The sequence below is a fragment of the Acomys russatus genome, chromosome 28 (assembly GCF_903995435.1).
Source record: "Acomys russatus chromosome 28, mAcoRus1.1, whole genome shotgun sequence".
Lineage (NCBI taxonomy): Eukaryota > Metazoa > Chordata > Mammalia > Rodentia > Muridae > Acomys > Acomys russatus.
Window position 1 is genome coordinate 37,131,141 of NC_067164.1, and position 24,248 is coordinate 37,155,388.

Below are 24,248 nucleotides of genomic sequence, written 5' to 3' on the forward strand. Positions count from 1 at the left end.
GCTGCTGGAGGCCGGGGCCGGGGCCTGGGCGGGGCCTGGGCGGGGTCTGGGCGGGTTCCCTGAGTGGAGGCAGAGCCCGAGCCCGAGCGCACGCCGGCGCTCCCACTGCAATAGCTACAGTTAGGAGGTCCTGGGGCAGCGCAGGGGAGCACTGAAGAGGGGTGCCGAGGCGAAAGATTGGAAGACCCTGAAAGACCAGCTAGATTTCGGAGACCAGAAACACTCCCGGGGAGACCTGGGGTTCGGGACGCGCCACGATTTACTTGCTCTAGCAGGGAGCGCGCACAGAACCCATGGCCAGGATTCTGAGCTGCGATTCCCTCCGGGCCCCCGGGATTTGCTACCTTCTTAGTTCCCTGTTCGCTGGACTGCTCCTACCACGGGCTGTCGCCTTCAATCTGGATGTGGTGGGCGCCCTACGCAAGGAAGGCGAACCTGGCAGTCTCTTCGGCTTCTCGGTGGCTCTGCACCGACAATTACAGCCCGGACCCCAGAGCTGGTGAGTCACCGTACCCGCCCAGAGTCCCCAGGCTCAAGCCTTGGGCTACTCTTCTCCCAATTCCTCACCTACCCATCTCTCAGGCTTTCAAGTCTTGCCTGGTCTTGTCCAGGTCTCCGGACCCAGGGTCTTGCCTTTAGGGATGAGTCGGAGGGCACTGCTCTTGGCAGAATCCCAACCACTTCCTTCTGCCTTTCCCCTCAGTTTGCACCCTTGCTGCAGCCCCGGGTCTCAGCCTCCTCTTCTTCCTCAGAGGGGTGAACTACTTCAGGGAGGGAGGGCGGAAGGAGTGGGCAAAGGTAGAGAGGATGAGGATGCCGTGGGAGGCAAAGAGAAGAGAGAGCAGGAACAGCTACTGTCAAAGCATCACCGTGAGGAGCGAGGACTTGAGGCACCTGGAGGTCAGGAGCAGTGTGGCTTAGCAAGCAAGCAGGGGGACGACAGGAAGACCTGAGAGGGCCTGGCAATCTGCAGTAGTGGTTTGGTCACAGACAGTGGCAGAAAGATAGAGACTCTCTGAGCAGTAGCAAGGAATGGTGGCGGCAGACGCAGCGGCAGCGGCAAGATCCTGTAAAGATGTGAGACCGCTTCCTACCCCACCTCGGGAAATTTCCAGCTTCAGAAATCTCAGCAGGAGGGAAAGACAAGAAAGAGTGAGAGGCAGGACCCCTGTTAGACAGACACATTTGCAATTGGTTGTGTTTCAGTTCCATGGATTCTGACTACAACACAAAGAAAAGAGATGCGAACAGGAAGAAAGCTTCCCAGCCCCTCTTCCAAAGGGGCTCCCCCCATCCCCCTGCCACCAGTCAGCCAAGCATAAGCCACATTTGAGAGTCCATTACTGGGATCGATGCTGTCCTTGGGGACTGTCTTCTCTCTTTACAGTTGGTCTGGGGCAGGAGGCAGGGACAACAGTTTATTTCTCCTCACCCACTGGAGGTGGAGGTAGCTTTAACTGTTCTCCCTCCACTGTTCCTGTCATCTGGGAGTAGGGTCTGGTCTCTAAACCTTTGGGAAAGATAGGAAGTAGATGTCATCTCTTGCCAGCCAGCAGCAGGCTTCAGGTCCACCTCTTCCCCCTCCCTTCTTCCATCTGTTAAGAGTTCCAGGCCTGGAGGCCTTTTTAGGACATGCCGAACCCTCTGAGTTATTTTCAAGCAAATTCTAGGTTATTTTTAATAGCTAAGTCTCTTGTCATTCTCCCCTTCTCTGAAGGTGGCCCCTGATTTCAGTCTCCCAGAGCCAAGTTGGGGGTATTCCTAGCAGGGGCCTGACTGTCTGGCTTTATTTTGCTCCAGCAGGGGGCATTCTGCTGACTAGGGGCATGGGGAAGCTGGCGCCTTGCTTGGCCCCTCTCTTGAGTTGTACATGGTCCTTGTCAGCACTAACGAGAGGACATCGTTTGTTTCCAGCCTAACTTAGATAAGACTCCGTGGTTTAGCCTTCTTCTTACCTCATTCATGTCCATCAACTGTGAAGTGGAGGTGGACTGTTATCACCATGACACAGCGTTGTCCTTATTTTATTTACTTTTTATTTTTATTTTTTGGTTTTTCGAGACAGGGTTTCTCTGTGTAGCTTTGGTTGTCCTGGACTCACTTTGTAGACCAGGCTGGCCTCGAACTCACAGCGATCTGCCTGCCTCTGCTTCCTGAGTGCTGGGATTAAAGGTGTGCGCCACCATGCCCGGCTGGGCTGTCCTTAATATATGTGAGACATTTAGAGTGAGCAGCCCAAGGCCTGCAGTGTGGTCTGGAAAGTGTTTGCTGTACCCTTGTGTTGGGATTCACGAAGCTCAAGACAACAGCATTGCAGCATCCTGCATCCAGAGGCTTGGCTGGAGGGACCCCAGGCCGAGCCAGCCTTCCATGCGGCTGTCCCAGAGGGCCACTTCAGACTGGACGAGGTCAGGGAGGGGCAGGGCTGAGGCCAGAGCTGTAGTAGTGTGCTGCTAACCGCTACCCACCCCTTACTCAGAAGCCAACACCATCCACACCCCACTCCTGCCCCTTGCCGTGGCTGACTCTGCAGCTGGGCTCCCAGGGTGAAACAGTGAAGGAGAGTGTAGCTGGGGTGCTCTTGCTGAGCTGGCTGAGGGTTTTCTTCTAGGAGTGGCATTGGCCACTTAGCTTGTGTCCATATGAGCCCTTCCCTCCTTCCCGCTCTTGGCCTTCAGAGGAGCTGTGTACTGCCAACACTTAACACTTCTGCTTCTTTGGCTGTGCAGCAGTGCACTGAACAGTGGCGGCTCTGGGTGTCTCTGTGAGTCCCCTAAAGGCGTGAGCTCGGTAAATGGGGAGCACAGGACAAACCAGACCGTCCCGTGTAACAGATGACATTCTCTGTGTCTTCGGGTTGGCACGTGCGGCCTTCAAAGGCTGGACTTTGTTTTCTCAGGTACCATCGTCTGGATTTCCTAGGGTGTCATCTTCCCCTCCTCTTCCTTTTCTGGAGAGGACCCAGCTTTCCGAAAACAGACCTGGCAACGTGATTAGGTAGCTGTGCATCTGAATGTGGGAAGGATGCTTAAAGTGTTTGGATGGGTTTCCTCATCTGGAAGATAAGAATCCTTATCTTACGGGATTGTGAGACCAAGTAGGATAATGCTTGTGGCTCCTGTCCTAGGAATCCAAGCAGAGAGTGGTAAATTCCTCCACCCTTGGTGTCTAGCCCAGGGCCTGACCTATAGTAGGTGCTGAATAAATATCACTCTCTTCTCTTATCAGTGCCGGAGCCAGGGCGTGGTGTGTGATGAGGTTGTGAGCAAACCGTTGTGAAATGAATGATGGCTGTACGTCCTCTTTCCTTCCGTCTTCCCCTCCCTGCCCCTCCCTTTTTTTGTTTTTGGGGACAGGGTTTCTCTGTGTAGCCTTGATTATTCTGGACTCACTTTGTAGACCAGGCTGGCCTCGAACTCACAGCAATCCACCTGCCTCTGCCTCCCAAGTGCTGGGATTAAAGGCATGCGCCACCACGCCTGCGCTCTGTTCCCCCATTTTAAAAAGGTGTTTTGTTTTATATGTATGCATATTTTACCTGTATGTATGCGTGAGCACTGTGTGCGTGCCTGGTGTCCCTGAAAGCCAGAAGAGGGTGTAAGATCCCTTGGAAATGGAGTTAAGTATTGTTGTAAGCCAACATGTGGGTGCTGGGAACAAAACCCAAGTCCTCTGCAGGAGCAACAAATGCTGCTCCCCTCATACCCCAGACAGGGTTTCTATGTATAGCCTTGGCTGTCCTGGAACTTGCTCTGTAGATCAGGCTGGCCCTGAACTCACAGAGATCCGCCTGCCTCTGCCTCGGGAATGCTGGGACTAAAGACATGTTCTACTACATATGGCCCACAAGCGCTCTTGACTAAAGTTATCTCTACAGTCCCTGATCCCTCGTACTAAAAGATTTATTTTTAATTTTTAATTTTTTTATTTATGCATTGTGTGTGTGTTCCCTGTGCCAGTATAAAATTATGTGCACGAAGGGTGTTGGATCCTCTGGAACTGACATTATACCTGGTGTGGGTGCTTGGAACAGAACCCAGGTCCTCTGCAAAGAGCAGCATGTCTTGACTGCTGAGCCATCTGTCCAGCTGTGGGCTCCACTGACCCGTCCTTGACACTGCCTCTGATATGGAAGGACAGCTGCTAAGGAGACAGCAGGGGTTGTGGGAACCTTTCCCCTCACCCGGACTGGCTCAGTGCCCCACAGATGCCTGTCAGTCATACTGTCCAACAGCTGTGGGCTTCACCGCCAGGGTGGGGCATGCAGGAGTGTGGGAGAGAGAGAGACAGAGAGAGAGAGGCCTGTCGCTCCCAGAAGAGAGAGGATCTCTGTGGCCATCTAGGCATCAGTTAACTTCACCTCATTTCCTGGTCGCTCCTGCTTTGGGGTCCGGTCCTGGGGGACCCAGGCAGACTCAGTTCCCAGTACAGGCCCCCTCTAGGGAAGACTCCTTGGCTGTAATCACGGAAAATTGTCCTGCCAAGAAAGTTTAGCTGAGAAAAAGGCCGAGGGGGTGGTAAGGGAGAATGCTGGGTAAGAGTGGGGGAGAGGAAGAGAAAAAGCTGTGCATGGAGAAGACAGGATGGCAAAGGGGATTCTGGATGCGGGGAGGAACTGGGGTCGGGCCAGCGGCTACATCCAGGCCAGTGGGCATGCCTGAGTTTGAGGCTTGCAGAGCTACTGGTGGGTAGGGTCTTCACTGGACACGGGAAGCATCACTAACTTCCCTCCTGGCTTCTGAAGCTGCTGCCGCTGAGCCGCCGTGTTGCCATTCTGTGTGCCTGTTGCTCCAGGCATTCTTGCCATTTCTGGCAGGGTTTCAACTGGACCAGGGTTAGGAAGGAGGAGGGCAGAGTCTGAGTCTGAGGCCAAGCAGGGGGTGGGGCAGCTTGTTGGGAACAGGTGCTGGGGACAGGCAGTTCTCTTAAGCTGGTAATGCTGGCAGGCTGCTCTGGCTGGCGTGTGTGTTTGTGTGTGTGTATCCATTTTTTCTGTTGGTCCTTTATGTAGAGAGCAAGCACACATGTGACAGGATTGTAAAGCCTGGGTCTGTTAACATGGCCTTGTCAGAATTTGAAGAAAGTGATTCTTTTTTTGTTTTTTCTTTTCTCTCTTTAGTACTTGAACACTCTGCTTGGCTCCTGAGAGTTGGGACCAGAAGAGCTCTGGGGTGATTGAGCACCCTGGATTCTGAGTCTAGCCCTTGTTCTATCCCACAGGCTGTTGGTGGGGGCTCCCCAGGCCCTGGCTCTTCCTGGGCAGCAGGCAAATCGCACTGGAGGCCTCTTTGCTTGTCCCCTGAGTCCAGAGGAGACCGACTGCTACAGAGTGGACATCGACAGGGGAGGTGTGGCCTTGGGAGCCTGTGAAAAGGGGAGGGCAGGACTCCATCTCCTATCCCCTCCCCTGACTCCCAGTGTCTTGTCTCAGCTAACATACAGAAGGAGAGCAAGGAAAACCAGTGGTTGGGAGTCAGTGTTCGGAGCCAGGGACCCGGCGGCAAGATTGTCGTGAGTACTTCTTCCTGTGGTGATGCAGGGATTAGGATGACGCGTGCACATTGTGTGCATGTGCCTGGGTGCATCTACAGAATACAAACGGGGCACATGGCATCATTCCTAGAACCACTGGGTGATACACAAGGGTGTAAGACGCAGTCTCTTTCCTTATCAATTTTTAAAATATCCACCTATAACCAGGCGTGATGGAGCACGCCTTTAATCCCAGCACTCAGGGAGGCAGAGGTAGGTGAGTCACTGTGAGTTTGAGGCCAGCCTGGTCTACAAAGTGAGTCCAGGACAGCCAAGTATACACAGAGAAACCCTGTTTCAAAAAACAAAAACGAAAACAAAACAAAAAAGCAAAACAAAACCAAAACTCCCAAAAAACAAAAACAACCCTAAAAATCCATCTCTGATAGCTTCTAATCATCCAAGCATTTGTCATATTACTTTGAGCCCTTTTCGTTTCTTTTCTTTTAATGGCTTTTTGAGACAGGGTTTCTTTGTGTAGCTTCACTTGTCCTGGACTTGCTTTGTAGACCAGGCTGGCCTTGAACTCACAGCCATCTGCTTGCCTCTGTCTCCTGAGTGCTGGGATTAAAGGCATGAGCCACCACACCCAGAATGAGCCCTTTTCTTTCTTTTTTCCTTTTTTTAAAAATTAATTTATTCTTGTTACATCTCAATGGTTATCCCATCCCTTGTATCCTCCCATTCTTCCCTCCCTCCCATTTTCCCCTTATTCCCCTCCCCTATGACTGTTCCTGAGGGGGATTTCCTCACCCTGTATATGCTCATAGGGTATCAAGTCTCTTCTTGGTAACCTGCTGTCCTTCCTCTGAGTGCCACCAGGTTTCCCCCTCCAGGGGACATGGTCAAATGTAAGGCACCAGAGTACGTGCGAAAGTCATATCCCACTGTCCACTCAACTGTGGAGAATGTTCTGACCATTGGCTAGATCTGGGTAGGGGTTTAAAGTTTACCGCCTATATTGTCCTTGGCTGGTGCCTTAGTTTGAGCGGGACCCCTGGGCCCAAATCTGCCTATCATAATGTTCTACTTGTAGGTTTCTAGGATGAGCCCTTTTCTTATTTCCAGGCATTATGCTAGTTTCTGAGAGAGGACATGTGAACATAGTGGAGCCAGGGCACTGCCAAATAGCTATGACAATTCCTTTTTTCTTTTTGTTGACCGAGTCTCACTATGTAACTCTGGCTGGCCTGGGATTCAAAGAGACCCTCCTGCCTCTGCTTCCCGAGTGCTGTGACTTCAGTTGTGTGGCACATGCCTTTTACTTTTGACATTGACATCTCTCCCTCCCTCCTTCTCTCACTTCCTCCCTCCTTCTCTCACTTCCTCCCTCCCTCCCTCCCTCCCTCCCTTTTTAATTTTTTCTTCTTTTTTGGTTTTTAGAGACAGGATCTCTCTGTGTAGCCTCAGCCATCCTAGACTCGCTTTGTAGACCAGGCTGGCCTCGAACTCACAGCGATCCGACTGCCTCTGCCTCCCGAGTGCTGGGATTAAAGGCGTGCACCACCATGTTTGGCTTTCCTTTTTTCTTTTGTCTCTAACATACAATTGTCAAAAGACGGCACCACGAGGCTGAACATAACTAGTGTTAACTAAGGGGTCTAGTTTCTAGTCCATAAGTCCAAGGATAGAAAGGGCTGCTGCTGGTGAGCTGCTCTGAGCCATGCTTCTGAGGATGGTAAGACTCAGAAGGGGGATATTGGGGTGTGTTATTCTTGGAGACGATGACACAAAGGTCTAGGGACAGGGCTTGGGAAGATGACTCAGTAAAATGCTTGCTTCGCAAGCATGAGCATCTGAGTTTGATTCCTAGAATTCATATAAAAAAAGCAATGTGTGGAAGTTGTACTTGTAGCCCCTACATTAGGGAGGCAGAGACAGAGGATCCCTGGGGCCTACTGGCCAACCAATCTAGCCCAATTGTCAGGGCCCTGGTCCCAGTGAGAGACTCTCAAAAATCAAAGTGGACAACTTTTTAAGAATGACACCCCAGATTGTCCCCTAATTTGCACATGCACCCGACGCGTGTATGTGCACTGATATTACACACATGTGCACCTGCACATATCTGCATTAACACACACACACACACACACACACACACCCCAAACTCAGCACATTGCAAGATTGTCTCATGATCAGGGAAGCACACGTTCTATGTGCTGTCACTTATGTGTCTGTGAATATCCAGGCAGAAACTAGGACAAGGCCATCTTCCTTTAAGTGGTTGCAGATGTGAGAATAGATGAGGACTTCATACTGGCTGGGTGGAGGTGTTCAAGTGACGCTGTCATAGGGCTGTGTGTGTGTGTGTGTGTGTGTGTGTGTGTCTGCTAGAAGTTTATGTATGAACAGCATGTGGAGTCCTGGCAAACACAGAAAATGATGTCTTCCTGTCCTTTCACAGACATGTGCACACCGATACGAGTCTCGACAGAGAGTGGACCAGATCTTGGAGACTCGGGATGTGATTGGTCGCTGCTTTGTGCTAAGCCAGGACCTGGCCATCCGTGATGAGTTGGATGGTGGGGAGTGGAAGTTCTGTGAGGGGCGCCCACAGGGCCATGAACAGTTTGGGTTCTGCCAGCAGGGCACGGCTGCTACCTTCTCCCCGGACAGCCACTACCTCATCTTTGGGGCTCCAGGAACCTATAACTGGAAGGGTGAGTCACTCACTGCGGAGGGTAGAAGAGGAGGGCAGGGCCTCTTCTTACCTCAGAGATGGGGTTCTGTCTCTGAGGGGATTCCATTGCTGGCAGTACAGGGCCAAGCATGACCATAAGTTGACCTGGGGCACTGCCATGCCTTCCACTCCCACCACAAGGGGGGGTGGTGGTTACCTACCCTCCACCGCATGGCCATGTGACTATCTACATGTTAGCATGAGCTCCCACATGTACGGCTGGGCCAGGGCCTGCATGCTCCAACTCAGCAGCCTCCACCTCATCACTGCCATTCCCGTCTCTGCACGCTGCCACTGGCTGAGTTGACACTCGGTGAGTGTAATGCCTTGTCTGGGGGACACCCTCCCCCCCAGAAGCTTGGGTCTAGGGGGATGGTGGGAGGTGGGGCTGAAGAGGAGGGAAGGGGCTGCCCTATATGGCTGTCCAGCAGAGTGTCTGGCCCAAGGGGGTGCACCTCCCTCCCGCCTTGAGTACTAACGGGACTGTCCTTGCAGGCACGGCCAGGGTGGAGCTCTGTGCTCAGGGCTCGTCGGACCTGGCATACCTGGATGACGGGCCCTACGAGGCGGGGGGAGAGAAGGAGCAAGACCCCCGCCTCATTCCGGTCCCTGCCAACAGCTACTTTGGTAGGGACCCCTCCCTGGCCCAGAACCGCTCTAACCCCATGTCCCCTTCTCTCTCCATGCTCCCACCCTTCTGTCTCTGTCGTTTGTCTCTGGCTTCCTGGTTTCTCTCATTTTCGTCTTCTCCTCCCCCTTTTCACTTTCTTCTGTCCTGTCTGTCTGGCTCTGTCTGTCTGTGCTCCCTTCCCTTGCCCCCCTTGCCCTGGTGTCTCTCCCTGACCTGCTCCCCACAGGGTTGCTTTTTGTGACCAACATTGATAGTTCAGACCCCGACCAGCTCGTGTATAAAACTTTGGACCCTGCTGACCGGCTCACAGGACCAGCCGGAGACTTGACCTTGAATAGCTATTTAGGTTTGTAAGCTCCTGCGTCCTGGGCCCTGGGGTTTGGCCCTGGCCTTTCTGCTTCCCCTCTACGGAGTGTCCTTTCCTCCTCTGCCCTCCCCCAACATGTGCCCAGGGAAACACATAGCGGGCTCACACTGTGGAGGAGAATTAGGCACATTGACAGGCCTGAGAAGGAGAGGTCTCGGAGGCGATAGCCTCGGGGTGGGGGCGCTGTGAGTCGAGAGTCTCCATGGAGGAAGACCCAGAGGAAGTGAGAAGACTAGGGTCAACCTTGCTTGGAAGGACAGCGTTGGCCCTAGGGACGTTCCTCTGAGGGGTGGATGGTAGACTTATGTTGGAGAAAGCTGTAGCCTTGCGGGTGAGGCCCTGTAGCCATTTATATCCTCCTTTGCATGTCGACAAGTATGCATTGAAGTCCAGGGGACATTCTGGTGAAGCTCTTCCTTATTCTGTGGCCTTTCTCCCATCTATGTAAAGACTGCCTCCCCTGGCAGGGTGGGAAAGATGGGGAAAAAGAAGGTGCGTTGGATGCCAGTAGAACTTCAGGGTGTGTAAAGCAGAAGGGGCACTCCTCTTCTCCTGTTGCCCAGGTTGGCTGTGAATGGTTACGTTGGCCCGACTCTCCTTGCTATGCCCAGCCCCTCTCACCGAGTCACCAAGGCTTCCCTGTCAGTGCCTTTCTCTCTGCTCCATGATGCCTCTGTGTCACCTCTTGTGTCTCTGACCAGGAAGGCTATAAGGATTTCCAGGCCCTGGCAGGGGAGGAGGAAATATAGTCTAGCCATCGCAGTGGTGGCTGGGGAGAGCAAGAGTTCCTTGTGGCTCTGGGGCTCACCTGGCTTCTGAGTCTTGGCGCTCACGGTTGGTGACTCCCTCGCCCAGGTTTCTCCATCGACTCTGGGAAGGGTCTCGTGCGTGCGGAGGAGCTGAGTTTTGTGGCAGGGGCCCCCCGTGCCAACCACAAAGGGGCCGTGGTCATTCTACGTAAGGACAGTGCCAGCCGCCTGATACCGGAGTTTGTACTGCCTGGGGAGCGCCTGACCTCTGGCTTTGGCTACTCATTGGCTGTGGCTGACCTCAACAATGACAGGTGAGAGATGACACAGGGAGTGCCCCTGGCTCCCCAAGTGGCTTCTGCATTTTGTCCTCAGTCCCTTGGTCTAGAGGGCCCCATACTGCCTCACTCTCCACAGCTGGCAAGATCTGATTGTGGGAGCGCCCTACTTCTTTGAGCGCCAGGAAGAGCTGGGAGGCGCTGTGTACGTGTACATGAATCAGGCTGGTCGTTGGGATGACATCTCTCCTCTCCGGCTCTTTGGCTCCCCTGACTCCATGTTTGGGATCAGCGTGGCTGTCTTGGGGGACCTCAACCAAGATGGCTTCCCAGGTATGACTGGGATTGGGAAAGCTCAGTGTGTGGGAGGGCCTGAGAAGGCGATGGCATCCCTCATTGATCAGGGGATTTTTTTTTTTTAAACTGGGGAGAGTTGAACTAGTGTTGTCCGGGAGGGAGTGGCTAAGAGGGTTTAAAATGATATGGGTAGCTTCTCAATGAAGCCAGAAACAGTATTCTGCAGGACTGAATGAGAAAAACTGGGTATGCGCATGGTCTGTCATCCTCCACAGCCCTGTAATGCCTTTCTCCTGCCCCCAGACATTGCTGTGGGAGCTCCCTTTGATGGAGATGGGAAAGTCTTTATCTACCATGGGAGCAGCCTGGGGCTGGTTGTCAAACCTTCACAGGTGAGGGGGGGTCACTGATGTGAGGAGACTGGTTCTGGGCGGTGTCAGGACAGCAGAGGGCAGGGGAGGGAGGGTTGGGGAAGACGGCCCCTCAAGGAGGCTCATCTCCAGGTGCTGGAGGGCGAGGCCGTGGGCATCAAGAGCTTTGGTTACTCTCTATCTGGTGGCCTGGATATGGACGGCAATCACTACCCAGACCTGCTTGTGGGCTCCCTGGCTGATACCGCTGCACTGTTCAGGTGAGCCTCCAGGCCAGCAGACACTCTCTGCAGCTCTGACCTCTTTCCAGTCGCACACCTGGTCCTGCAGAGCATTCCCAGCCTTGCACTCTCTCCTTTCCTACCCAACGAGCTCTCTGTGCCCAGGGCCAGGCCGGTTCTTCATGTCTCCCAAGAGATCTTCATCACCCCGAAAGCCATCGACCTAGAACAGCCCAACTGTGCCGGCGGACACTTGGTTTGGTGAGGCGAGATTAGGAGGGAGGCCTGAGGAGGTCGCCGGGTTTTCACGTTCCTTGCCTGTTTCCTTGGTTGGGTCTGGGTTGTGGCAGAAGTGGGGTTTGGGGTCTTGTTTGCTCAGGAGTGCTGCCTTTCCCCCACAGTGTGAACATAACGATCTGCTTCAGCTACGTTGCTGTGCCCAGCAGCTACAGCCCTATTGTGGGTGAGTGGAGTCCTCACTCACTGATAGCCACCAGGGTGGAGAGGAGGCACCAGGAACAGGGTCCTCAGCTCACTACTTCCCTCTTCTCTCTCTATGCCACAGCCCTGGATTACATATTGGACGGGGACACAGACCGGAGGCTCCGGGGCCAGGTCCCACGTGTGACTTTCCTGAGACGAGGCCCAGATGATCTGAAGTACCAGTCCTCAGACACTGTGTGGCTGAAGCACCAACAGGACCGAGTCTGTGAAGACACCGTGCTCCAGCTGCAGGTGGACACTGACTTGTGCTCCAAGGGACATTGCATGTCTTTTCCTCACCTCTTCTCCAGCACACTCGCACCTTGTTGTAAGCTCCGGCCTCCAAGGGGCTGGACAGATGCTCAGTAGCTAAGGGATTGTCCTGCTTCTGCAGGTGACCCAGGCCTGGTCCTAGTACCCCTGTGGCATGGCTAGTCATGCCTGCATCTCCAGCTTCAGGAGACCTGATGTGCACTTCTGGCTTCTTTGGATACCTGCACTCATGTGCTTATATTTACACACACACACACACACACACACAGACACATACGGCCACACACATAGACACACACACACACACACAGATAGACACACAGATAGACAGACACAGGCACACATATAGACACACACATAGACACAGACACACACAGACACACACAGATCGACACACAGATAGACACACACAGACACACAGATAGACACAGATACACACACAGACACACACACAGACACAGAGACACATACACACACAGACACAGAGACACATACACACACACACACACAGACACAGAGACACATACACACACACACACAGACACAGAGACACATACAGACACACACACAGACACAGAGACACATACAGACACACACAGACACAGAGACACATACAGACACACACACAGACACAGAGACACATACAGACACACACACAGACACAGAGACACATACAGACACACACACAGACACAGAGACACATACACACACACACAGAGATACATACATACAAATACAGACACACACAGACACACACACATACAGACACACACAGACACACACAGACACACACACACATACAGACAGAGACACATACAAATACACACAAACACACACACACACACACTTAAAATAAAAACTTTGTACTTGGGAGCATGTTACTAAACTTGGAATGACAGAGAAGAGACAGTGTGGCTTCCGCAGAAGGGCGGCACATACGTTTGTAAAGAATTCCACATTTAAAAAAGTCTAGCCATTACTTGGTCTCCTTTTAAAGCTCCTTTCTACCTGCTTTTGTCTCTCTGCCTGATTTTTTTTTTTTTTTTAATGAGATGGAGTTTTTGATGCAGGCCAGGCTGGCCTAAGCCTGAGCTCCTACTGCCTTAGCCTTTTGAGTCCTGCTGCTGTTGTACATCTGTGGAGTCTGGTGTTTCATAGAGATGCGTCTGTCTGGCCCTCAGGGGAGGCTTCTTACTGCTGTGGCCTCTTTCTCATCCTCACTCACTCTGCCACCTGCATCTCTGTGTCTGTCGGCTCCTCTCCAAGCTGGAGATCCTTCTGTGTACTAGTGGGGGGTGGGGGTCACTGGGATGGAACTTGGGGGTTGTTCTAGCTAGGAACAATCTTTCCCCTCCAGGAAAATGTCAAGGACAAGCTTCGGGCCATTGTGGTGACCCTGTCATATAGTCTCCAAACCCCTCGGCTACGGCGACAAGCTTCTGGCCAGGGGCTCCCCCCAGTGGCTCCCATCCTCAATGCTCACCAGCCAAGCACCCAGAGGACCGAGGTAAATGGAGCTTGGGAGGGACAATGGTCCTGGTGTCGCCGCTGTGACACCCTGTGACACCCACTCACAGCTTGTGGCGCTCGTCCACACATGAGCCCCAGCACAACCCTATATATATGCAGGCGCGGTAATACCTTAAAGGTAAAGTGCTCTAAGTGGCTATGAGCCCCTTGCATAAGAGGACAGTGCTCCCCACTCCCTCTGGTCCCTGGGTCTTGGTATAATTAGAGCCTGTTGTCCTCTGAGATGACACCCTTAAGTCACATTCCTACCATTCAGAGGGAAGGGGCAGTGTGCAGCTCCTTGCACGATTCTCTCAGCAGCCTGGTGGTGGCACCCTTCACTGGTTTTTCACAGTGTCTGTGTGGCATCTATTTTGTACAGTCTGGGCTGGGAGATGTGGTCTGCCTAGGCACTTGCCTGCTAATCTGTACATCTGTATGGCAGTACTCCCTTTATTTTACAGTTCAGAGAGGTTACGTGGCAGCCCAGTGTCACACAGTGTCACACAGTGTCGATTCTGAAGCTCTTTAACCCCAGGCTTCTCTAACGTAGCATATGCCTTGGGGACACATTTGACCCCTGCCTCAACCTTAGAGATGATCTTCTCCTGACCGCTCTCCTCAGATCCACTTCCTGAAGCAAGGCTGTGGTGAAGATAAAATATGTCAGAGCAACCTGCAGCTCGTGCAGGCCCAGTTCTGTTCCCGGATCAGCGACACGGAGTTCCAGCCTCTGCCCATGTGAGAAGGGTGGAGAGCATATGCATGGGGGAGGAGAGGCCCCCCCCAGCACTCCCCCCCTAGGCTCAGCAAATGCAGGATGCCTCTTCAGAGGCGTCAGGCAGAGGCCCTGACTCAGAAGACTGAGATGAGGGTCAGGGAGGGACTATAATGTCCTGACCAGAGATGATGATTTTCCTAGTCTGTATAATATTATGTGTTTTGTGGACACTTCATTACATAGTGTTTGCTCCTCTGTGAGGTAGTGATGATTGGTTCCATGTTATGGGTGGGGAGGAGAGGGAACCCTCCATGTTTACACGAGGTCGGAAGGTGGTGGAGTTAGCGTAAGAGTGGAGGTCCCCTGGCTTACTCATTTGTGCACTGAAAGAGCTGGCTTGGTTTGGTGTGTGGTTTGGGGGTCCTGGAAGGTGGGGGGAGGAAAGGCAGTATTTGACTGGGGACTGGGTGGAGAGCGGTGCTTCGACACTCAGATCCTACAGTGAGTCGGGTCCCATCCTCCAGGGATGTGGACGGAGCGACGGCCCTGTTTGCACTGAGTGGGCAGCCATTCCTAGGCCTGGAGCTGACCATCACCAACCTGCCCTCTGACCCGGCACAGCCTCAGGTAGATGGCGATGATGCCCATGAGGCCCAGCTCCTGGTCACCCTCCCAGCCTCGCTGCACTACTCGGGAGTCCGCGCCCTGGACTCTGTGGTAAGACCCTGGAACAGGGCTGTTGTTGTTGTGTCTTTTGTGACAATTTTTTTAGTAGGTATAGGTCTTACTATGTTTTGAAACCTGCACATCAGTGTGCTTAGCTCATCACAGTCACTCCCATTACTCTTCCTCTGTATCTTCACCGTCATCTGCTGCTGTGAAGAGACGCTGTGACCATGGTGACTCTTATTCAGGAAAGCACTTAGTTGGGGCTGGCTTACACCTTCAGAGGGTTAGCCCATTGTCATTGTGGTAGGGACCATGGTGGCATGGTGCTGAAGAGGGAGCTGAGAATTCTACATCTGGCTTGGTAGGCAGCAGGGAGAGAGAGAGAGAGAGAGAGAGAGAGAGAGAGAGAGAGAGAGAGAGAGAGAGAGAGAGAGAGAGAGAGAAATACACAGAGACAGAGAGACAGAGACACACAGAGAGAAAGACAGAGACAGAGAGACAGAGATATCCTTACAGTTTCGTTATTGTAGTCTTTAATCTCCTTTTCCTATTGTTTAGGTTAGTGGGGTTATAAGTGAGGTATTCTCAGTTAATAAAATTGCAATAAAATACAATTGCTAAGAAAATTGAGCCTACACCTATGAGCGACATTTTTTTTGTTTGTTTGTTTTTGTTTTTGTTTTTTGAAAGGTTTCTCTATGTAGCCTTGGCTGTCCTGGACTCACTTTGTAGACCAGGCTGGCCTTGAACTCACAGCGATCCCCCTGCCCCTGCCTCCTGAATGCTGAGATTAAAGGTGTGTGCTGCTATTCCTGGCGGGGGCAGGGGTGGCATTCTTATTCAAACCACCTTGTTCTCTTTTCTCCTTTTGGTTTTCCTCCTCTTCCTAGATAGTCTGGTCCCCTTACACTTTTGCATGTTTGTAGAGAAAGCACATCATATTTAGTATTAATTAATCCGTTAATCCGTCTCATTCCCCCTTTCCTCGTTATAATATTTCCTCTTCCCAACGCAGTCTGATGTGTGTGTGAGAGAGTGTGTGTGAGTGTGTGAGTGTATGTGAGTGAGAGAGTACGTGAGGAGTGTGTGTGGATGTGTGTGTATTGTAACAGGATCACATTATGTAACCTTGGCTGGCTTGGAACTTGCTATGTAGAGCAGGTTGCCTTCAAATTGACAGAGATCCACCGGTCTCTGCCTCCAAAGTGCTAGACTCAAAGCCAAATACCACCAACTACAAAACTTGGTCCATGTGTGTATTTGAGACAAGGTCTCTCTATGAAGCCCAAGCTCGCCTTGAACTTGTGGCAGTCCTCCTGCCTCAGCCTCCCAGAGGATGGAGTTACAGGAATGTGCCACTATACTTGAATATATATGCACACACACATACACATATATATTTAAAAATTTAGATTCCACATGAGAGAAAATATGTAATAATATTTCTCTTTTTCTGTTACCCTTTCTTGTTCTCCTTCACCTCAATTCAGAACATTTCTTCTCCCCAGAGAGGTCTCAGACTGGCCTCGAACTCAGAGATCCACCGGCCTCTGTCTCCTGAGTGTTGGGACTAAAGGCATACGCTACCACCTCCTGGCGCCCCTTCCAATTTTATGTTACATATATATTAAAGCTAGATTTCTTCCTTCATTCCTTTCTTCTTCTCTTTCTTTCTTTCTTTCTTTCTTTCTTTCCTTCCTCCTTCTCTTCCTCCTCCTCCTCCTCCTCCTCCTCCTCCTCTTCTTCTTCTTCTTCTTCTTCTTCTTCTTCTTTGAGACAAGGTCTCTCTGTGTAGCCTTGGCTGTCCTGCACTCGCTTTGTAGACCAGGCCAGCTTTGAATTCACAGCGATCCACCAGCCTGTGCCTCCCAAGTGCTGGAATTAAAAGTGTGCACCACTACCGCCCGGCCAAAAAGCTAGATTTGTTACATAAGAGAAATGTCATGTTTTTCTTTCTGAGTCTGGCTTGTTTTTCTTAACATGGTGATCTCCAGTTCCATGCATTTTCCTGCAGATGACATAGTTTTGTTCTTTTTATGACTGAGTAGAACTCTATTGTGTATACATACAAGATGAGATCCCAAGGGCTTCAGTAACCTAAATTGAGCTATCCCTCCCTCCCCGACCCAGGAGAAGCCTCTCTGCCTGTCCAATGAGAATGCCTCTCACATCGAGTGTGAGCTGGGGAACCCTATGAAGAGGGGTGCTCAGGTTGGTATGTCTGGCCTCTGCCCTGTCTGAAATGCCCGTCCTTAAGACCTGGTCCTTCCCCGACTCACCTGTCCTTCCACACTGGGCAGGTTACTTTCTACCTCATCTTCAGCACCTCTGGGATCACTATTGAGACCACGGAGCTGGAGGTGGAGTTGCTGTTGGCCACGTAAGCCTACGGGCAGGTTGGGTCACTTAGGTGTCAAACACCTCATGAGGGTTCCCATGCCAACTGCCCATGCATGCCCACGTCTACATTGCAGGATCAGTGAGCAGGAGCTACATCCAGTCTCCGTGCGAGCTCACGTCTTCATTGAGTTGCCGCTGTCCATTTCAGGGTAAGCATTGCCTGCGTGGGTCCCTTTGTCGCTCCCGATACATGGTTTGGGCTCTGCCTTATCTGGCCTTAGCCTCCGGACTCCATCTGGTGGACCCCAGGCCTCCTCAGCCCCTCTTCTCATCCATAACCAGGGTGGCCACTCCCCAGCAACTCTTCTTCTCTGGTAAGGTGAAGGGTGAGAGTGCCATGCAGTCTGAGAGGGATGTGGGCAGCAAGGTCAAGTATGAGGTCACGGTAAGCACCCTGTTGTATAGTCCTCCCCAGTCTCCTCTCTTGTTGGCACAGAAAAGAGGCTGCTGAAATGTGCCTCAAGGTATGGGTTCTTTCCCCATATTGCAGTATGGTGGCCCTGGGGCTCCAGGCCTCCTCCCTGGGCAGACATGGCTCCAAGTACATTTTGGTGCTGGGGGTCTCAGTGGACAGGCCATCTCTTCTACAGGTCTGACAGGCATTGAGAACTCAGAGAATGGGCTCTGCTGGGGCCTCAGCTGGCATGGGTCTTGGGCAAGAGTTTGTAGCTTTCCTTAATACTTAACGCTGGCTTGACCTAGCCTCTCACACGTGTCCAGCTTTGCCTGGGTTTGGGCATAGGGGGAGAACGGTGCCCAGTGTGGTCCAGGTTGTGCAGCTCTGGTGATGCTGTGTTTCCTGAGTTCCTCCCCTCAGCCTTGCCTCTCTCTGTGTGATGTGGGGTCTACTCAGAACCTGAGCTTCATTTCCCCACACTGCTTTGGGACCATAGGTCTCCAATCAAGGCCAGTCGCTCAACACTCTGGGCTCTGCCTTCCTCAACATCATGTGGCCCCACGAGATCACCAATGGAAAGTGGCTGCTGTACCCCATGCGGGTGGAGCTGGAGGGCGGACAGGGTCCTGGGAAGAAGGGGATCTGCTCCCCACAACCCAACATCCTCCGCCTGGTGAGGGTTAGGCAGGGCAGGCGGTGCGGGGGTGGGGTGGGGGTGTGGAGCAGATATGCCATCTCAGGGCTGCAGTATTTGGAGGGACTCTCACCGCCTGTTCCTCTTCCCTGTCCAGGATGTGGACAGCAGGGATAGGAGGCGGAGAGAGCTGGGGCAGCCTGAGCCGCAGGAGCCCAGAGAGAAGCTGGAGCCTAGCACGTCCTGGTGGCCAGTGTCCTCTGCTGAGAAGAAGAAGAACGTCACTTTGGTGAGGCAGGCACAGTGGTGGTGGGGTGCATGTATGGTAGAGGAGCCCGTCACAGGTGTACAGTGTCAGGAAGCTTCCATGGAGGTGAGCCTGACAAAGTGCTCACACACCAGGGACAAATCAGGCCGACAGTCTGCAGCCCAGCTGGAGGGAGAGAGTGCCTGCGGAGGGGGGTGGGGGGTGTTAGTTCCTGATGCCTCAGACCCTGCAGCTCCCATTGTCCACTCCAGGGCGAGCTGGGTAGCCAAGCAACTGGCCTTGCTCATTTATAAAAACATATTACATTTTATAAGGACTGGGGTGGACCAAATACTGGGATTACAAGCATGCGCCACCAGGCCCAGTATTCTATGCTCTCATAATTAAGAGAGTATAAGCGTGAGTTTCGTTCAGCCGGCCCTTTGAGCACTTTTGCTTCCCAGTTTCCCCACATGGTTTTGGTATTTAGCTGGGTTTGTTGAATGCTCTGTGTTTGTTCCTCCTGGGGCGGTGCTGACAGTGAGAATGTGGCACAGATGTCAGTCAGAGACATTGGGGCTGGAGGTAAGCCCAGGCATGGCCGTGTGATCAGAGCAGCCCTGGAGATGACTCACCCGAGGTTAAAGAACGCAGCCAGCTGTGTGTCTGCACCTAGCTGCTGCTGTAGCACACACACATGTGGTCCTGCCTGGACTTTGAAATAGTCTGACCACTGAAATAGTTTCTCTTACTTCTTTATTAAGAAGCAGAGTGTGTGTGGTGTTTTGCTTGCATAAGTGCATGTGAACCACATGTACACAGTGCCTTCTTCTTGAGTCCACATTTGGGCAATCATGTGACATTTTCCCCCCTACCTGTTTCTGGTTCATTTTGCCTCATGCATTATCTCAGATTCCTTAAAAAAAATTTTTTTTCTTTTTGAGACAGCTGTCCTGGACGCGCTTTGTAGACCAGGCTGGCCTTGAACTCACAGAGATCCACCTGCCTCTGTCTCCCGAGTGCTGGGATTAAAGGTGTGCGCCACCACACCTGGCCCTTAACAATATTTTTAAAAGATTTATTTTATTTTATGTTTATGAGTGTTTTGCCCACAAATATGTATGCCTTTACCATGTGTGTGCCCGGAGCCTGTGTTGGTCAGAAGAGGACATTGGCTCCCCTGGAACTGGAGTTATGGATGGTTGTGAGCTGCCGTGTGAGCGCTGGGAACTAAACCCAGGTTCTTTACAAGCACAGCCAGTGCTCTAACTGCTGAGTCATCGCTGTAACTGCTGAGTCATCTCTGTAACTGCTGAGTCATCTCTCCAGCCCCATCACTTGGATTTTCTCTCTCTCTCTTTCTCTTTTTTTTTTTCCCCTTTTTTTTCTATTTTGGTTTTTTGAGACAGGGTTTCTCTGTGTTAGCCTTGGCTGTCCTGGACTCACTTTTTTGGGATTCTTTTTATATAAAATATAGACAGGCAGCCTTGTTTTTCGTCAAACTGACTAAAGAGCTTTGAATTACTCAAAAGTAGAATATCGGAAGACTAAGAGATTCTAAAGAGGCCCAGGGAGATGCAGGACGAGCAGGGGCATGTGCTGCTAACCTGAAGACTTGAGCTCCATCTGTGGAGCACACAGCATGGAAGGAGAGACCCAACTCCTGCCAGTTGTCCTCTGACCGCCACATGTGTGCAGCAGCATGCCCCCACCCCACTCAGAAAATGGTTAAAAGAAAAAAGACTCCAAGCGCTCTCAAGCCATTCTTGTGCATGTGCATTGTGAGTGGTGACTAGAAGTAAGTTTTAGGCAAGTGGGTTGACGTCAGGCTTGGAAGGGGGTGACGACGGTTCGCGGCCCCAGTAGCTCGGCGGCACCTCTCCTTCTGTGAGTCTGAGTTTAGAACGGGAATGTGGCTTTGCCAAATATGAATCTGACGTCAAACATCTGCTCTACCACTAGATCTCTTTCCTTTCCTTCCTTCTTCCCTCCGTTCCCCCCCCCCTTTTTTTTTGAGACAGAGTCTTGCTTTGTAGTCTTGGCTGTCCTGGAATGCCTCAAACTCCCAGAGATCTACCTGCCTCTGTCTCCTGAGTGTTGGGAGTAAAGGCGTGCGCCACTGTGTCTGGCACCACTGACTGGCTTTGCCAACTCTGTGACCTCAAGTAGGCTGGTGGCCTTCCTTAAGTCTTACTTTCTTCTTTTGAAAAACACTGATGCCAGGCACAGTGGAGTACACCCCAACAGTCCCAGCACATAGAGGCCAAGGTGAAAGGATAAGTTTGAGGCTGGCCTGGGCTACTGAAACCCTGTCTCAAAAATAAAGCATCTTGCCGGGCATGGTGGCACATGCCTTTAATCCCAGCACTTGGGAGGTGGATCAACATGAGTTCGAGGCCAACCTGGTCTACAGAGTGAGTCCAGGACAGCCAAGGATACACAGAGAGATCCTGTCTCGGAAGACAAACAAACAAAGCATCTTGCAGGAGATCTGGAACTTGACTGGGGTAAATGCCTGGTAGTTACTGGGTGCTTAATAATTGAGATAATAAGTTGAGTAGGAATCAACTCAGGAAGCAACTGTGCCTGTTACTAGGAAGTGAAAGACCCTGCTCCCATGTCTGTCAAAGATAAGTAGTCCAGATTTGAGGTAGGTACTATTATGGGCCAGAAGTTTGGCTTGGGAAGACTTCCTGGAGGAGAGGAGTTTGAGGTCAGACGAGGAGCGTGGGCAAGGTGGCAGCACGTGGCTCAGGGTCCTACCTATCCTTGTCCCTAGGACTGCGCCCAGGGCACGGCCAAGTGTGTGGTATTCAGCTGCCCACTCCACAGCTTTGATCGTGCGGCCGTGCTGCATGTCTGGGGCCGCCTCTGGAACAGTACCTTTCTGGAGGTGAGGGCAGCCATTGGGGTTCCAGGCTGGGCGTCTCCTGCGAAAACCCCACTGGAGCTTACCCCTCCCACTCCCCCATCTGAATGCTGAAAGCCCGAGCCGAGCAGAAGTGCCCTCTGCATTGGCACCATCCTGTTTGTAACCTCAGTGGCTGCAGAGGGTTGAGGAGAACAGTCTCCTTCCGTATTCCCGTAGGAGTACATAACCGTGAAATCCCTGGAAGTGATTGTCCGAGCCAACATCACAGTGAAATCGTCCATCAAGAACTTGCTGCTCAGAGACGCATCCACAGTGGTGAGCTGCCAGGCTGGAGGGTGTGCTGGGTGGGGACTCCCCTCCTTCCCCCTCACCCCAGCCCTTGAACTTCCTGTTTCTCAGATCCCGGTGATGGTATACTTGGACCCCGTGGCTGTGATTGCAGAGGGAGTCCCCTGGTGGGTCATCCTCCTGGCAGTGCTGGCTGGGCTGTTGGTACTGGCCCTGCTGGTGCTGCTGCTGTGGAAGGTGAGCCTTGGGAAGGGTGGAGCCAGTGTGAAAAGGGGGCTGGCCTCTGACTCACTCCGCTGAGCACCAGGAACTCCATCTGCCCTGGAGGTTTCCTATTGGCTCAACACAAAAGTACACACATGCACACGCCACTGCTGGGGATCTCATGCACCAGCAGAGCCTGCCCTGGTGCGGATCTTGTCCTTGAGGATTGTGTAGTCTAGTGGGAGTAGGGGGCTTTGTAGTTGAGGACAAGGCAGAAGTTGTTGAGTTGAGACAACGGGAACTCAGGGAGGGGAAGGCTTTAGAGGATGACCCCCCAGGAGCTGGGCCCTAGAAGAGGGTGAAATGGTAGGACTGGGATGTGTGTGTGGGGATGTGAGACTTCCAGAAGACCCATGGTGGGTAGGAAAGTGTGGTCTGATTGAGCCAGAGTGTAGCAGCAAAGGCTGGGGAGGAAGCTGTGATCAAGGCCAACGACTGTGGAGCTCTAGGGAACAGCTTGGGGCTGAGTGGGAGCTGCCACATACCGGGCTGCACACGGAACCAGTCTTGCCCTAACAGAGCGGGGATAGAGTCCTATTGGCTCAACATAAAAGCACACACATGTACATACATGCCAGTGCTGGGGAATCTCATGCTCCAGCAGAGCCTGCCCCTGAGCCACATGCCACGGGTGGGGCTTGTGCAGAGCCAAGCACATCCACGGGGCTCTGTGGACTGCCCTGCCCACCTGCTGTTTGGCAAGTGTGTGCCATCAGTGGATAGAGCTCTGGAGTGGCATCTGTGCTGTTGAGAATGTGCCTAGTCTTAGGGAGAGTTGGTGCCCTCAGGACTGGCCTTAGGATGCCCGGCCCATGCACTGCTCCCACAGGAAGGAGGAAGAACACACATAAAAGACCCCCTTCCCTCTCAGTCCTCCCACCCTCTGCCTTTCCCCTTGTCCCTCAACGTCCCCAGTGCGGCTTCTTCCGCCGGAACAGTCCGCGCTCTTCATTCGCAACCAGCTACCACCGAGCCCACCTGGCCGTGCAGCCTTCGGTCATGAAAGTTGGGGGTCCAGGGACTGTGGGGTAATTGTCACGTGTGCACGTGCGTGTGCAAATGTGTGTGTGCATCTATGTGTGTGTGCGTGCGAGTCCAAGTGCAGGCCCCAGCATTGGTGGAGGTTCAGGAATGTGCAGGGTAAAGAGAGGAGTGTGTGCAAGGGTGTTGAGGGTCCAAATATCTGAGGTAAGGAGTGACTAGAAAGACGAGGTTGTAAGTGTTGAGCATACATATCCCAGAATGTACACGGAGAGTGAGTAGGCCAGGAATGTGAGCATGTGGGCATGTGGGGGTGGTGGTGGCTGCATGCATGTGTGTTCTGTGGGAATGAGTGTGCAGAGATGATTGCGTAAAGAGATCTCGTGCAGCGTGAGCATGCAGAACTCATGGCTAGTCTGAGTTTCAGTATGCAAGGGGCCCAACACCACCTTGGTAGGCGATGGGTTAAGCTACTGTATTCATGGCTGCGAGGTCGCTGAGCTAAGGGAATGCTACTCAGCTAAAAGCACGCAGGTGCATGTGTACAGGGAGCATCCTCCCAGGTGTGTGGGAGGTCTGGGAGGCTCTTGTGTTTTAGGAGGCCCTACTGAGGTTGTAAGAAGCTTGGGTGGGAGAGGAGAGCGTGGGAGGTCCTGATGTTCAGCCTCAAGCCTCTCTTTCAGGGACCAAGAGAGATTTCCTTGGTTTTGCACCTTGGGTTCCCTTCTAGTCTTCCTCTTGCTGTGAATAGGGAACCTTGGACCCTGGTACCAATGGCAGCAAGCTGGGGGCTGCCCACTGTGCCAGAAGCCTACCAGCCTACCCTGCGTTTGGTTCTTTCTAGCCCAGAGATGGTGAGGGGGCCTCAGGGGGGGCTCATCCCTGTAGGCTCCTCATGGTCTGGCTTGGTTTCCTTATAGCTGGGATTCTTTAAGCGGGCGAAGCACCCCGAGGCCACCGTGCCCCAGTACCACGCAGTGAAGATCCTTCGGGAAGACCGGCAGCAGTTCAAGGAGGAGAAGACGGGAGCCATCCAGAGGAGTAACTGGGGCAACTCCCAGTGGGAGGGCTCTGACGCGCACCCCATCCTCTCTGCTGATTGGCACCCTGAGCCGGGTCCCGATGGACAGCCTGTGCCAGCCACTGCCTAACTTCCCTTGTCCCAGGTCCAGCCTGTAGGCTCCTTCCACCCTTTCCTAAGATGGCTCCTTGGGATGGAGGAGATAGTGGAGTAGGTTGCTGGCCTCGCATTGAGATGTGGCAGACTCTTGCTTCCTCAGGGCCACAGATCTCTCCCACCGTGAGAGCCACTCCTCTGGCTTCCCCTTAGAATGCTGTGAGAGGAGGGGGCATATCAGGGATGGGCTGTGGGGCATGGCTG

General features: G+C 52.7%; 1 protein-coding gene across 3 annotated transcripts; it reads left to right on the forward strand.

Annotated features, from left to right (window-relative positions):
- Positions 1-74: 74 nt before the first annotated feature.
- On the forward strand, positions 75-24,225 carry Itga7 (integrin subunit alpha 7). 3 transcript variants are annotated; one of them, XM_051170372.1, is made up of 26 exons: positions 75-499; positions 5,221-5,348; positions 5,432-5,511; positions 7,940-8,195; positions 8,711-8,842; positions 9,073-9,192; positions 10,069-10,276; positions 10,380-10,573; positions 10,841-10,929; positions 11,041-11,168; positions 11,295-11,390; positions 11,531-11,592; positions 11,695-11,864; positions 13,243-13,392; positions 14,020-14,135; positions 14,640-14,832; positions 16,915-16,995; positions 17,085-17,164; positions 17,259-17,333; positions 17,467-17,569; positions 18,078-18,254; positions 18,373-18,504; positions 21,242-21,355; positions 21,551-21,649; positions 21,734-21,859; positions 23,788-24,225. In XM_051170372.1, exons 1-26 carry the CDS (start codon positions 294-296, stop codon positions 24,016-24,018), a joined length of 3,546 nt encoding a protein of 1,181 aa, XP_051026329.1. In that variant the 5' UTR covers positions 75-293; the 3' UTR covers positions 24,019-24,225. The 3 variants fall into 3 exon arrangements, with proteins under 3 accessions (XP_051026329.1, XP_051026330.1, XP_051026328.1); XM_051170373.1 differs by lacking the exon at positions 9,073-9,192; XM_051170371.1 differs by lacking the exon at positions 8,711-8,842 and having other exon boundaries at positions 127-499.
- The last annotated feature ends 23 nt before the right edge of the window (positions 24,226-24,248 follow it).